We start from the raw sequence: 13,908 nt of genomic DNA on the forward strand, positions 1-13,908 counted from the left end.
TGGTGGACCCGCGCATCGTCATGCAGCCCAATGTGGGCTCGGACCGGTCCTGGGTGTGGACGGCCTACGACTACGCGGAGGGGGACCTGCAGGAGGAGGTGTTCGCCCTCAAGTTCGGCAAGCCTCAGGACGCGGAGGAGTTCAAGGCGGCCTTTGAGGAGGCCAAGAAGGCGATGAAGGCATTCGTGGCGGGTAGGGCGGAGGGCCGGGGGGGAGGGGGGGAAAGGAGGGGCCCGGGGGGGGGGGCGGGCGGCTTGTTTCTCCGAATGTATTTATTCCAGTAGTAACGGCTCTCTGGTCTCGTTTCTTGGGCGACACAGTGGAGGACGAACCCGAGAAGGAGGGGGATGCGGAGGCGGCGGGGGAAGCGGCGGAGGCTTTGTCAAACTTGCAGGTGAAGAAGGAGGGAGAGAAGGAGGAGGGGTCCTCCGAGGGGACTCAGGAGCCGGATGCAGAGGCGAAGAGGGACTAGGGGGCGAAAGCGAGGGAGGAAAACACAGAGAGGCGGGCGCTAAGGCGGGCTGCAGCGCGGAGGCTATGATTGCAGGGAGGCGTGGCGTCGGGGAATGGAGGGCGGCGCGAACGTCGGGAGGCTGACGAGGGCGGCCTTTCCTAGCGAGTTTGTGCCTCCCATATTCCCATGGCGTTAAGGTGCGCATGGATAGTTAGACGGAGAAGGAAGGTTGGAGGGGCTGGAGGGGGAGGACGTGCGGGGCAGGGCTGATAGCAAGGAAGAGAAGGAGGGAGGGCCAAGGGGGTTGAGCCAGGTTGGAGTCAGCGGATAGCTAAAGGCACCTGGGGAGAAGAATTTAACATCTATCTGACTCATGGCAAGATCCTGGAGCTGTCCTGTTGGGCTAGCGGGCGGGGTCAGCACCCCAAAGAGGTTTCTCGCCCGCCGACAGGGAGGAACGGGAGGTGGCTGTCGGCAAGAGAATTGATAGGCGTGCACTCGTAGACAAAATAACAGCAAGTTTCCCGCACGTAGATTCAGTTTCTTTGGCAGTTTTGATTGCGATATTTTTCTCTAAAAACTTTGCCTACTAGCCCCTAAATTGTATGCTCGCCCGCGTTGCTGGGTATGATTGAGCGCAGTGAGTGTATGGACTCCTCCGGTGAGTGTATGGACTCCTCCAACGAGAAGCCCTAGGTTCAATCTGAGCGAAGTAGACACCTTTCGATGGTGCCTCTCTCTGTTAAGCAATATTTAGTGTTATGGCTTCAAGGGGCTTCAGGAACTTGGTCACTCGACAGTCGGGAAGGACTCTTCTCAGCTTTTCTCAGCAAAAAATGCCTGGCTATTCCGATGCTTGGCGAGTTGAGAAATCAGACAGCGGGGAACACATAATAACACACAAGTGCGGCCCTGCCGCGCAAAATGGTTGTACGGCCCGCGCGCCCTGCAGCCCAACGTGAGGGAGCTTTAGCGAGCTCACGGCGAGACTCGCGACCTGTATCATGACCCAGGCACGAGGAGACGCACGTATGTATGTATTGGAAGGTTGATGAGGCCATTTCAAGCCCACTTTCGACCTGGATGGCTGTCACTTGCCTCTACGTCTGGAAAGAGCTATTAGGAGCATCAATAATATAATACACCGGGACAACAGGATACGGGAAAGGGGCTGACTCGACCTCCCTTCTGACTTACAACACATTCCCTGACGCCTTGTACCACTCTTTGTCCACACAATAATCCAGAGCATGTTCCGCTTCCAAAGCTGTGCACGTCAGGCTGCGAGGAGAGCTTTTGTCTCGGCCGCAAGCATGGCCCCACGGGCTCATCAGGCTCCTCATTTCGTAGCTGCCGGCATCACGGGGGCAGGAACATGCCTCCTCCTAGCGCACTCCATGCCAGCCCAGGTGCGTTGTCGAAGCTTAAGATCCGTTACTGCTGAGACACAAACAGCACCAGAGATGGTATGGTCGAAACGAACGTAATGTGCGACGCACAGCTCAGATGAAATCGAGAGGGGGCATGTATGAGGCCTAAGCCGGCCCCTTTCACCTACTCGGCCGTTGTGAGTCGCGCACTTATTCGCCTGTCATTTCTTCTTTGGAATTCTATTGCACAATCACAGGCTGACGCCGCCCTTCCTGCCACTGATACCTCCTCCGCCTCCCCCTCTACCTCCTTCACCATCACTGCCCGCCTCTCCAAATCGGGCGCCTCAAAAGAGGAAAAAGCGAAGCCTTCCCAAAGCAGTAGCAGCAGTGAGCCGCACCCCGCGAGCCCGGAGGGCAGACCGCTCACCCCTGCAGGTGATATCGCCGCCGTGCTCTCCGAGATGGAGGAGGAGGACGAAGGAAGATACGACTCAGTAGAGCTGGAGGAGACAGAGTGCCCCCTCTGTCATTTTATGCGGGCAAGTCCATGCGGTGCCACCTGGGTGCGGTGGGAGAAGTGCATCCACTTCCACAAGAGTAAGGAGGAGGACTTCGTGGGGCCCTGCGCCCGTGTCACGCTGAAATTGGCCGAGTGCATCCAGCAGCATCAGAACGACTTCCCGCCGACGTTGAGGAATGCCTTGTTGGGAGGTGCGGATGTCGAAGAGGGCGAGGGGGATGAAGCGGAAGAGAAAGATGGCGCGAAAGGCGTGACGGAGGGGGGGGACAAAGACAGGGGAGAAGACATCCTGCAGTCGTCTTCCACTTCATCCACCGGCGGCAAGAGTGATAGGCTGAAGAAGAACTTCACGCTTCACGAGGACCACGAAGAGACTGATCAGTCGGAAGGTGACGAGCATCCGGTCAAGAGCGCATCCCCAGGAGCGTTACCTCCCTCCCGGTCCCCCAACGGGGCTGAGGAAGGAGAGAGCGAGGACGGAAATGCGGAGGGCCCGATAAAAAAGTAGACACTTGACCGAGGTATTCAGGCATCGTTTTATGTGCAGTATATTTTCAATCTTGATGTTTTGTTTTTTTCCTTACTTCCTGCCCTCGGAGCTCCTTATGCACCTTTCCCCCACAGTGTGAGCCATTAATCTCATAACAACACGGTATTGGGTACTTTCAGTAGCGCAGTGTATTAATGAGCGCCCTATCAAAATGAAACAAGGGTCTATGGCACGAGAAAGGGGCGCGGCGGTCTCGATACTTAGGAGTCGTGCGCCGTGCTCGACCTCGCTCGTCTTTCCTTCTGCCTCGCTTACGCCCTCGATTTGAGACCCTTAAGCCTTTCATGCCCGCACTTTCGAGGCTAATTCTGATTTTCCCTTCTGTTATCAATATTTTTTGTGCACCTATTCAGCTATGGGTGCGTTTAACATCCCCGTGATGTTTTTGGAGGCTTTACAATGGGATTCCTCCACGCCTCCCTTGCTGCTGTGCGTGCATTATGCCAGCCCTTCTCGTGCACTGACGCTCTCCGAATCAATTTAACAGGAGGAGTAGAAGGCCTGTTAAATTGGTGGGCCGCAGAGGGTGACTTTGCTTTGCGAAGTCCGTGCTCGCGACCTTGGCCTTGAACGTGCACTATGGCAGCTCGCGAAACCTCCCCCTTCCAAGCCGCAGATGCTCCCATTTGGAGACCGGAAATGGCGGTGCGGCAAAATCCGTACAGGTACCTGGACCATCAGAAAGGCACGATTGGCATCCTAGACATCCGGCTCATAGACGGCCGTGACCTGGACTCGACGGGAAGAGGCGAGTCCGGGCGGAGTGCGAGCGTCTCCCCTCAAGTCGTAATACGAGTCCCCGCCGAGGAGGCCAGATCCTCGGTGGTTCCCAGGAATGCCCACCCGTCCTGGCAAGAGCGCTTCACCATGAATTTGAAGAAAGGTGTGCTCCAAGAAGGTGCGCCAGTCTTGGTTGTCTTCCAGGCATTGGATGCCGCATCGTGGCGGAGCCCGCTGGGGGGAAGCAAGGGCCGCGACCTGGGCTCCGGCTCCTTGGACATTTTGCCCCTCCTGAACGGGTCGCGCGGTAGCCACGTGATGGACGAGTGGGTCTCGCTCAGTCCGGGGCCCGGGCGCCTGCACGTGGTGGTGGAGTACGAGCCCGTGGGCATGGTGCCGGAAATGGACGACGTGGTCTTCTTCGAGGCCTTCGCGCGCTCTCCTCGCTCCCTGGTCCTCCCCACGAACGAGCCCATGGTCGTGCGGGTGAGTGCTTGACAAGGGACAGAGAGCGGGGGCGGGCCTGTCGCCTCGTGGGAAACTCGCCGGTCCTTTCGATTCCCTGACCCACCCCTATCCCCTCCCTCCCCCCTCCCCCTCCCTCCCTCCCTTCCTCCCTTTCCCCTTTAACTCCCTCAACTCACTCCCCCTCCCTCCCTCCCTTCCTTCCCCCCCCGTTATACCTCCCTCCCACTCCCAGGCGGTCTCCGGTGCCTACCTCCTGGTCGGCTTCCGCACCCCCACCGCCCGACAGGCCCGCGGCCCCGAGGCGGCGCCCGAGTGCCGGCTCAGGGTGCACCGGCAGACAGTCTTCGTGATCGAGCGGCACACCCTCCTGGACGCGGCCTGGCACTCGGTCATAGACGCGGCCGACATGGTGCAGGCCGTTCCCCCCGTTCGCTGGGCCAAGAAGCAGCTCCAGCCCTACGCCAAGTACGCCCAGGTGCTCGCGCGGCCTGCCCTCACCTCCCTCCACGTCACCTTCGCGGCGGCGCGCCTGGCCATGCGGAGCGGGATGGCGGCCTTGGGGGGGGCGACCAGCACCGTCTTCGGGGATGACTAGGGCGCGAGGGGGAAGACGGAGGGCGTGTAAATAAGACAAGGTGGGAGGTAGAGATGGAGCGGGGGTGGGTCAAGGGGGGAGGGTGGGTAGTGCGGAAAGGAAAAAACGAGCGCGTTTACATGTGCAATTAGGCGTGACGTTTTTCTTTTCACTCGCGCTCCCGTTGGCGTGCCAGCGACACAAAGTATGGGCGCGGTCCTCTCCCTGACCGCCTGTCGCGCGCAGTCTCTGCCCTCCATGTCTCTCGCTTCCCCTTCCCTGCCCGCCCTCACACCTTAACCCGGAAAAGCTCCTGGAGCTCGTCCTTGGGCAGCACTGCCTGTGCCTTCCTCTCCTTCCTCAGCCCATCCGCTTTCATTTTTGCCGACAGCCTCGCCCCCTCTGCCCGCTTCTTCTCCGCCCGCACGAAGTTAGGAGAGGTGAAGTCCGGGTTCTGGTAGAGGGTGGGCCCCCCGAAGCTGCCGGCGAAGACGCGGATCGGGTTCAAGACAAAGCGAGGCCCGATCTCTACCAGGCTGGTCAGCTCCCCCTCCCCCGCCTCTCCCTTTCCCCCTTCCTTTTTCCTCCCTGCGGCCGCCCTGGCGGCGGCCTTGGCCTCGGCCTTCGCGGCCGCCTCAGGGTCCGCCGCCGTCGCCGCCGGAGCCGCATCCACGATCTGGTAGTTTCTCACCCACACCTTGCCGTCCGCGAGCGCGAAGGCCAGGACTCGGTCCACAAAGGGCTTGCTCTTGGGGTGCCCCCGGGGGGTCCCAAAGGCGTCGACCAGGAGGGCTCTCATCACGCGGGTGTGGGGGCGGGCATCGAAGGCCTCGTCGAAGGAAAGCACGGGTCGGGAACCGAGCATGGCGTTGCCCGTGAGGCGGAGCTCGTCGAGGGTGTGCACGTTGAGGACGCTGAACTTGATAGAAGGCCCCAAGGGTGTCTTACTTAGCCACAGATAGAGATCTTGCCGCTTCCGAGCCTCCAAGTACAGACAATTGTTGCAGCTTTTGACCTCCGCGATCTCGTTGATGACCTGCAAGTCCCCTTTGCAGTCGAGCTTGACGTCCTTTTTGTGGTGGGGAATGAGCTTCCGCAGGTCCTCCAGCAAGTGGCGGTAGCGCGCCGTCACGCCCCGCGAACAAAAGACCAGGACACGCTGTCGATTCTTGTAAGAACCGTCGTATTTGACCGTACTTGACGAAGCGGCTCCAACGACAGGGTGACTGGATGTATTGGAGAAATCATTTTGTACGTCAGGGTCCTTCTTTCCTGTCATCGGCTTGGATACGTTCGACGCCCGCCCTGCGGAAGAGGCGGCAGAGAGCAAGCGTTTTTTGCTCCCCCCACCGTTCCTGGCACGCGCCGTTGCATCCGCGCTGTCGCTGACACTATTCTCATCATTCTCATCCTCGTCGGCTCCACTGTCGCTGCTGCTGCTTCCATCCGCGCGGCCCCGTAGCATCAAACCGTGCATTCCACCCATGCGGGTAGAGGAGCGCCTAACAAGGTTCTCTTGTTCGTCTTCCTGCTCCTCGGATTCGTCTTCTACCCGAGTGAGAGCCTCATTTTCGTCCTTATTCCGTCTATTTCGGGATTCTGCTTGCTCTTGCTTGCTGCTGATAGTGGTACTTTGTTTTTTTTTGGCAGGCTTCGCAGATGTTGTACCAGCAGAAGTCATAGCCGCCTTCCGTTTCTGTGTCGTTCTGACCATATTTGAGACCACAAACGACACCAGCAAATCCCCTTAAAAACTTGGATACCTGTATATATGTGTACACCGACACCTCTGTGAGAGGTACGCAGGCATGGCAAGTAACCTGTTGAATATCTGCCTTCCTGCTTGCCAACCTCCCCGCCACCCGCCCCTCGCCTGGAGGCTCTCTCGCAGCGGCCGGGGGCCTTTCTTTTTCTTCTTGCTAGCGCAGGGCCCACGGCGGGCTCTGGAATGAAAACGGACGGGTCGATCTCGCACGAGGGGAGTGGATGACGAGGAGGCTGAGGTGATAGTGCGCGTTGATGTTGATGGTTTTTGGTGGATTGGAGTGGACGCATTTTTTTCCTGCATCCTGGACTTCAGTATCCAAGGAGTCCGCCCGGCACTACTTTTAAACCTCGGGGGTGGTCCCCCTCGCAGCCTCTTCTTCTTCGCCCGATCTGCTATCTTACCATTAAGAGTACTCATTGTATGCGTATACTTATGAGCCGTGTTTTTCGGGGGAAAAGCAAGGCAGACTCCCTCAAGTCCCACTTCGGCCTCATGACGTCCCTTCCTTTTCCTTGCTCGCCTCTCTCCACAATCCTCAGCTAACTCTAATCAACTAAAGCCAAAGCGCCTTTTGGAAATATGCTGGGCACAACTTCTGTGAAGCCACCGACGGTGGGAGGGGCTTGGGCTCAAGGTTCTCTCTCCCTAAAACCCGAAGACGATGGTAAGGCTTCAGGCGGCGGAGGAGGAGGCACTCTCGCGACGGGTTCACCCCCAACGGCGGCGAAGAAGAAAGGTAGGTCGAGGACGAAAGCACATCCCTGTTTCCACGGAAAGTATGCGGATATGAATAATTTTGTTGAGGTGTTGTGTGAGAGCGGCGCAAGCCCGGTAGGGCGGGGTGAGGGGAAGAGGAGGTGGGAGGGGCAGGGAAGGAGGTAGGCGACACGTTTGCGCTCCGGGATCCAAGAGCCCCGAAATTTGCTCCCATACAGCCATGATTGCACCTCACATCGCCGGCCGGGTCTCAATCCGTGGTTCTCACGCATACAGTCATCCAGTTCTCTCGTGAGCAGCTTTTGGCCCTCCGCCGCCCCTCACGGCTCCCGACGGACATGGCGGAGATTCCCACCATCATTAGCGTGGAGCCTTTGGAGCCGATGGGGGGAGGGGGGCCGTTGGACAGGGAGGAGACCAGCAGGCATTGGTCGCGCATGCGGGCGGCAGGGCGGGGCAAGGGACGCGGAGGGGGGGGGGAAGTGTGGGTCCGACCTGGATGGGGAGGGGGAGGGGAGCGTGGACGGGGGAGAAGAAGGAAGAAAACGAGCGCGGAGGAGGGCTTGGGGCAGGGCGGGGGGGAGGCGGGGGCTGGGAAAGGGCGGAGCGTCGGTCGGCGTTTGGACGGACGCCGTGGTGCCGGGGAGTCGGAGGGCGGGTCGGTGTGGCCGCGGGAGAGGACCCTGCCAGTGAAGGAAGAGGCCATCCTCTGGGACGACGTGGGGGATGGGGAAGGGGGGGGCGGGGCGGGGGCGGGGGGCGCAGGAGGAAGTGGGGACCAGGATTTCTTCGAGACCATGGCCGAAAGCACGCGCAAGTTCCACGCGGAGCGAGAAGCCTTCCTGGCTCAGCAACGGAAGATGGAGGGAAAAGAGGCGGGCGTGGAGGAGAGAGGAATGGAGCAAGAGTCGCATGATAATGCTGAGACGTTTGGGGAGGGGGCGAGTGGGACCAGGGGATGGTGGTGGTGGGGGGGTTGGGTGGGGATCCGAGGAGGGGCTGCGGGAGCTGGGGGTNCGGGAGGGAGGAGGGCGAGGCAAGGAGTCGGGGCTACCCCCGGCGACCCCCACCCCCGCGGAGGAGGGCGAGGCAGGGCTCAGTCTCTTGGCACGCTTCGGTCTCGTTCCGAGTCGGCCCCCGGGACGCGAGGCCGCGGGCCCCGCCTTCTCCTCCTCCCCCATCGGGTTCCCAGACCCCGACCAGCATCATCAGACCCCTCCGGTGCACGCCCACGTCCTAGGTCAAACCGGCTTACCGCAGCCCCAGCAGCCGCCGCAACCAGGGCATCTGCGGGTAGGGCACCAAGGAGGGGACCCTGTAGCCCCATCGGTCGTCGGTACCCCCGTTAACCACCTCCAGCGCCTCGGCTTGGCACTGCCGCCACAGGGATCAACGGTCCCGGACTCGCAGCAGCAGCGCCTGTTGCAACAGCAGCAGCTTCAACAAGAGCAGCAACAGCAGCAGCAGCGCATGTATCAGCAGCTACGGGCTTTGCAGCAGCAACAACAACAGCAACACCATGAACAACAGGGACGACAGCCGCAACCACCACCACAACAGGACCAAAGGGAGCGAAAGCAGCAGCAACAGGAGCAACAACAGCAACAACAGCAGCAACAGCAACAGCAGCAACAGCAACAGCAGCAACAGCAGCAACAGCAGCAACAACAACTTTTGCAACAACACCTAGCACGAATGCACCAGCAACAACACTCTCAAATGTCCCCTTCTCCTCAGTCCCCCTCGCAAGCCCTGTCACGACAGCAGCATCCCCCCTCCCGAGGGCCTCCAGACGCCTGGTTCTACCGTGACCCCCACGGCAAGGTCCAGGGGCCCTTCAAGACGGCGGATATGCGCCAGTGGCACGAGGCAGGTTACTTCAAGCCCGGGCTCTGCATGCGCCTGGGAGACACGGAGGGCGAGTTTCGGCCCCTGCAAGAGCTCTACGCCGACTTGAGCGATGCTTTCATGCGCCCACCCTCCGTCGCTCCCACGCCTCAACAGCCCCCAGCACCCCAGATCCTCCATCCATCGCAGCCACAGCAGCAGCCACCACAGCAGCAGCAAGCGGGTCTGAGTGGCCCTCTTTCCCCTGCCCAGCAGCAGCACCTGGCGATGCTGCAGCAGATGGACCTTCTGCAGACACCTCAGCAAATGCAGCAGGCACTCTACCAGGTCCGACAGATCGCTCTACGGGATGCACAGCAGCAGGAGCAGCTTCGGCACCTTCTTCAACTACAACAACAACAACAATCACAACCACCACAACAACAACAACAGCAACAACAACAACAACAACAACAGCAGCAGCAGCAACAACAACACCAACACCAACACCAACACCAACAACAACACCACCACCAACAACAACAAAAACAACAACAACAACAACAACAAAAACAACAACAACAACAACAATCACCACCACCACCACCACCACCACCACAGCAGCACCAACATCAACATCAACAACAGCATCAGCAGCAACAGCAGTTGTACCAACAGCAACAGCTTCATCACAAAATGCAGCAGCAGCAACAGCAACGACAACAACAACATCAACAACAACATCAACAACAACAACCACAACAAGCACCACAACCACAACAACCACAACCACAGCAGCAACAACAGGGTCAGGAAGACATTCACGGGCCGCGATCAGGGCAATCGGGGCCTCGCGACGATGAGCACCGGAGGGCGGCAGAAGAATATGCAATGTTGGTCAGGCTGGAGGCTGAGGAGCGTGTCAGGCAAGACACGATGCAACGGCAACGCCAGCAAGAGCAAGAAGCAGCCAGAGCGGCAGCAGCGGCAGAGGCGGCAGCAGCGGCGGCGTCAGCGGCGGCAGCAGCAGCAGAGGCAAAAGAGAAGAGGGACTCACACGCGGCGGAGGTGAAGAGGAGGAAGGAGGTGGAGGAAGCTGCCCGCGTGCTACGTCAAAATCAGCAGAAAGAGAAGGAGGAGGAGAAGGCGAGGCAGAAGGAAAGAGAGGAAAAGGAGAGGGAGAAGGGGCGACATAGCCAGGTAGGCGGGGAGAACAGCGACCCATATCACAGGGGTCACCTCGATGACGGGGCCGCGGGCACCTCGGAAGAAGAACGCGGATCGGCGGACCAGAAACACGCGCCTGTGGCCCCATGGTCGGGGAGCACTTCCGTGACCCCTCAAAAAAGCTTGACGGAGATCCAGAAAGAGGAAGAGCGGCGCCAGCGGGCCTTGAAGGAAGCGCGGATGGCTGCTTCGGGTGGGAAAGGGGGGGGCATGTCTTGGGCACGCGCCACGACCACCCAGGCGGCGCATGCCCGTCCCAAGAGCTTGGCGGAGATCCAGGAAGAAGAGGCCTCGGCGGCTGCCTACGCCTCGAATCCCGCTGTCTCCGCCGCCGACAAGCGGGTGGTTTCTCCGGCCATTGCCCGTTCCACGTCTACCTCTACCAATGGCAGCACGGGAAACGACAGCGACGGCGCTCCGCCCCCTCCGTCGGGACCCATTCATGTTCAGCTTCCCGTCTCCCAGGGCAAGCTTTCCCAACGCGAGAAGAAACTCTTGCTTGCTGAGCAACAGGCAGAGGCGGTCCGACAGCAGCATCTCTTGCTCCAGCAGCAGCAACAACCGGGTGGGGCCTGGAATAGGAACAGGGATGCCTCGGCAAAGGGAGGCGGAGGGGGAGGCACGGGTCTTCTGACCGCCATTCAGTCGCAGGAGGAAGAACGGAAGAAGGACGAGGGGCAGGCTGCCAGGGAGGCAGTCGCTCGGAGAGGAGAGGGAGGGGGAGGGGACAAGGCGAAGATGGAACAGCGGCTGAAGATGATGCTTGGGCTAGGGGCCGGAGGCGGTGGGAGTTGGGGGGGGGGAGGCGCCGGCATGGCAAGCCAAGGGAAAGCCCGTCAAGTCCTTACTAGAGATTCAAGAGGAGGAGGCGCGACGCGCGGCGCAAGAACCTCACCAAGCGAAAGGCTGGGCAGCGCGCGCCGGTGTCAACGCTCCTCCTCAGCGGACGTCTGCCCCTCTTGCCGGTGCCAGCCTTGGGCAGGTAAATGGGAGACGTCCCGGGTGGGTGGTGCCAGCACGGCCCCCTTCTCATGAGAGAGGGAGCGCTGGTGCGCACGCGGCCTCACATGAGGATTTCTGGGGACCGAAAGCTGAGGAGAAAGCCAATGCACAGCGGGCCCCTGCCCGGCCCGTCCAAGCCCCCGTGCCAGCGCCTGCCCCGCCTCCCTCCCGCACCGACGACTCCTTCGGCTCCGCTATGCCGTCCGAGCTGGCAGCATGGTGCGGCAGCGAGCTGCGCCGTATTGCCAACAACGACGACCTGACGCTCATGTCATTTCTCTATACGGTCGAGAGCCCGGCGGAGACGCGGCAGTATCTTTCACAATATCTGGGTTCCAAGCCGGAGGTGGTGAACTTTGCCTCCGAGTTTATCAAGAGGAGGGCGGTTTCGTTGAATGGCGAAGGAGGTGGGAAGAAGGGGAAGAGGAAATGAGCTCGCTTGGGGGTCGTAAAGGAATAGAAAGTGATAGAGCTCCAGGGATAAGGGCATGTACATAGGTGGATGGTGTGAAGGTGGATGGAGACACGATAGAGGTATAATCCAGCACGTGCATTGATGTTTCTCTTGGTAAAAAGCAAGGAAAAGGGATGAAACAGAAGAAGTATAGGACTCAAGGAGAAAAAAATCATGAAGTTGCTGAAATACTTGAACGGAGACTATTGAAAATGAGGAAGCGAACGAAGGTGTGTTAGAATACCCGATGTCCTTGGAGGGTGAGGAATAATCAGCGGTTCAACATAAAGCTACAGCATGGTAAAAAGTTTCAAGCTTTGCAAGACCGCTCTCCAATAAAGGATGATTTCATTTCGTTTCTCTGATGCTTTGCGCTGGATTTGTGGGAGGCACCTGTTATGCCTCTTACAGATCCCCTCTATTTCGTAGTCTGTGAACCAAGTTCCCGATCCACCACCACGCTCGTCTCTTCCACCCTCCGGAATGAAGGGCGGCAGCTCCCCTATGCAAATATCCTACCCCGCCCCGCCGGTGCCATCCCTGTTCAAGCATTACCTTGACATGGGGCTTAGACTGGGAGCACGTCCAAGGAGTAATCCGGGATCACCTGCAGGCTCTCTCCCGCCCGTCTGAATTGCGCGATGTAGCCCTCCACGACCTCCAAGGCCTGGCACGAGAGCGCCGCCGCTTGAATTCTTTCTTGCGTCGAGGCCAGCACCCGGCGTAGGACCCCCTCGTCCCCCCATGCCTCTCCCGCTCTCTCCCGCTTCCCCTCCACTACCAAGGCCACAAACTTGGCGTCCAGCAGGCTCTCCAGCCAGGTCAACACCGCTTCCTCCGTTGGCCTTCCTTTCCCGCCCGCGCCCACAGCCTCTTCCAAAAGCGCCTGTAGCAGCACGAGCAGCAAGGCAGCGCTGGGGCCGTCCATTTCCACGGCGAGGGCAGTGCGCAGGAAGGCTCGACAGCAGGGTCTGCGGACAGCCAGCCCCGCCAGTCTCGCCACTTCCCGCGCTGGGATCCCCTCCTCATCTCCCTTATGAGGTTGCCCAGCATCTCTGTGCTCTTGCGTGGCCGGTGACGAGGCACTAATGGGGGTTAGGAGGTGCTCCTGCGGGCGGAGGAGCCGACGGAGCAGGCAGACAATCGTCCGCTCCGACACCTCCCCCGGCCCGGCCAACACGGCCTCTGTGAGCTCTAGCGGGCCCTCTTCGACCAAACGCAGCACGAGGGGTGCTTCCTCTCGGAGTGGGAACTTGCCGGCTTCGATCAAAGCCCGCAGCAGCACCCACATGACCACTCGCTCCTCCTTCCTCCCCTCGCTCCCCCCCGGGCTGCCTGGCCCTTGACCTTGGTCCGCGGCGCCGCCCAAGATCCCTTGTCAGCCAGCCTGGACCCCACAGTCCCCACACCCGCGTCCTCGCCCAGACACAGAGCAGCCACGTGGAGGGCCGTCTCCGTCGCCACATGCAGTGGCGCCAACATCGCGGCCTCGCCCCCCGCTTCCGTTTTTTTCTGCTTTTCTTCTCCTCCTGCTTCCGCCTACACTCCTCCGCACCTTTCCCCTGCTCGCAGACATGCTGGGTTTCCACATTGTTATTGGTTCTTTGCAGGCATTCCAAAAGCTCCTGCACCGCCTCTGCGGGCGACGCGCCCTCCCCCCCTCCCCCCCCCCGGCCTGCGCCCACCCGGCCCCCCCCCCAAAAAAAACCATGGGCGTCATGCCTCCTTCCCCACTGCGCCTGCACGTGAGCGGCAAGGCCAGATCGTCAGCCCCCTTGTCCAGCCCCGGGGGAGGGACAAGCGACGAGAGCTGTCCCAGCGCGCGGCTAAGGCCCATGACCCCCCTTCTCCGGCCCTCCACCCGCCAGACTCTCGCTTCGCCCGCAGCGACAGAGGCGATCACACCCTCCCCTGCTACCAGCATGGGGCCAGAGCTGGGTGCGTCTCCCGAAGGGACATGCGCAGGAGGCAGCGAGAACCCCCCCACGACCACGCCGTGCTCGGCCTCAACCGAGTCCACCCACCCCCTCCGCCCCCCCGCCCCCAACGCCACGACCAGGCCCAGGGCCTCCGAACCGACAGCCGTCACCGCGGGACGCAGGGGTACGGGCGAGGACAAGCTTCCACGCCTGTTGACCGAGGGCGAGGCGGCACCTCGGGGCGGGCGTTGGAGTGTTGTGGAGTAGAGGGGGACGGCCCTCAAGGAGATGTCAAGGCGGGGATGCTTCCCCAGGCTGACGCGAAACATGCGCAT

At 60.5% G+C, this 13,908-nt stretch overlaps 5 protein-coding genes across 5 annotated transcripts; 3 read left to right on the forward strand and 2 right to left on the reverse strand.

The window, feature by feature from the left end:
* The first annotated feature begins 1,689 nt into the window (after nt 1-1,689).
* NGA_0370602 (uncharacterized protein) lies at nt 1,690-2,871 on the forward strand. The gene is made up of 2 exons (XM_005853743.1): nt 1,690-1,863; nt 2,082-2,871. Exons 1-2 carry the CDS (start codon nt 1,705-1,707, stop codon nt 2,853-2,855), a joined length of 933 nt encoding a protein of 310 aa, XP_005853805.1. The 5' UTR covers nt 1,690-1,704; the 3' UTR covers nt 2,856-2,871.
* Nucleotides 2,872-3,379: 508 nt separating this feature from the next.
* Nucleotides 3,380-4,680, forward strand: NGA_0440500 (uncharacterized protein; the record flags this gene model as incomplete). The annotated part of the gene is made up of 2 exons (XM_005853744.1): nt 3,380-4,103; nt 4,318-4,680. The coding sequence occupies exons 1-2, from the start codon at nt 3,477-3,479 to the stop codon at nt 4,678-4,680; spliced, it is 990 nt and encodes a 329-aa protein (XP_005853806.1). The 5' UTR covers nt 3,380-3,476.
* Nucleotides 4,681-4,948: 268 nt separating this feature from the next.
* Nucleotides 4,949-6,373, reverse strand: NGA_0440810 (ribosome biogenesis brx1-like protein; the record flags this gene model as incomplete). The annotated part of the gene is made up of 1 exon (XM_005853746.1): nt 4,949-6,373. One exon carries the CDS (start codon nt 6,371-6,373, stop codon nt 4,949-4,951), a length of 1,425 nt encoding a protein of 474 aa, XP_005853808.1.
* A 584-nt stretch (nt 6,374-6,957) lies between these two features.
* On the forward strand, nt 6,958-7,508 carry NGA_0440700 (uncharacterized protein; the record flags this gene model as incomplete). Its single annotated transcript, XM_005853745.1, has 2 exons — nt 6,958-7,163; nt 7,444-7,508. Exons 1-2 carry the CDS (start codon nt 7,007-7,009, stop codon nt 7,506-7,508), a joined length of 222 nt encoding a protein of 73 aa, XP_005853807.1. The 5' UTR covers nt 6,958-7,006.
* Nucleotides 7,509-12,222: 4,714 nt separating this feature from the next.
* NGA_0370420 (uncharacterized protein) lies at nt 12,223-12,945 on the reverse strand (the record flags this gene model as incomplete). The annotated part of the gene is made up of 1 exon (XM_005853742.1): nt 12,223-12,945. One exon carries the CDS (start codon nt 12,943-12,945, stop codon nt 12,223-12,225), a length of 723 nt encoding a protein of 240 aa, XP_005853804.1.
* Nucleotides 12,946-13,908: the final 963 nt, after the last annotated feature.

Source organism: Nannochloropsis gaditana (genome assembly GCF_000240725.1).
Source record: "Nannochloropsis gaditana CCMP526 unplaced genomic scaffold scaffold756, whole genome shotgun sequence".
NCBI lineage: Eukaryota > Eustigmatophyceae > Eustigmatales > Monodopsidaceae > Microchloropsis > Microchloropsis gaditana.

What these genes read in the sequence shown, in the direction of transcription:
- NGA_0370602 (XM_005853743.1), top strand. Translation starts at nt 1,705, where the DNA reads ATGTTCCGCTTCCAAAGCTGTGCACGTCAGGCTGCGAGGAGAGCTTTT. An exon ending in CGCACTCCATGCCAGCCCAG is followed by an intron (nt 1,864 to 2,081) that starts GTGCGTTGTCGA and finishes GCACAATCACAG; the next exon opens with GCTGACGCCGCCCTTCCTGC.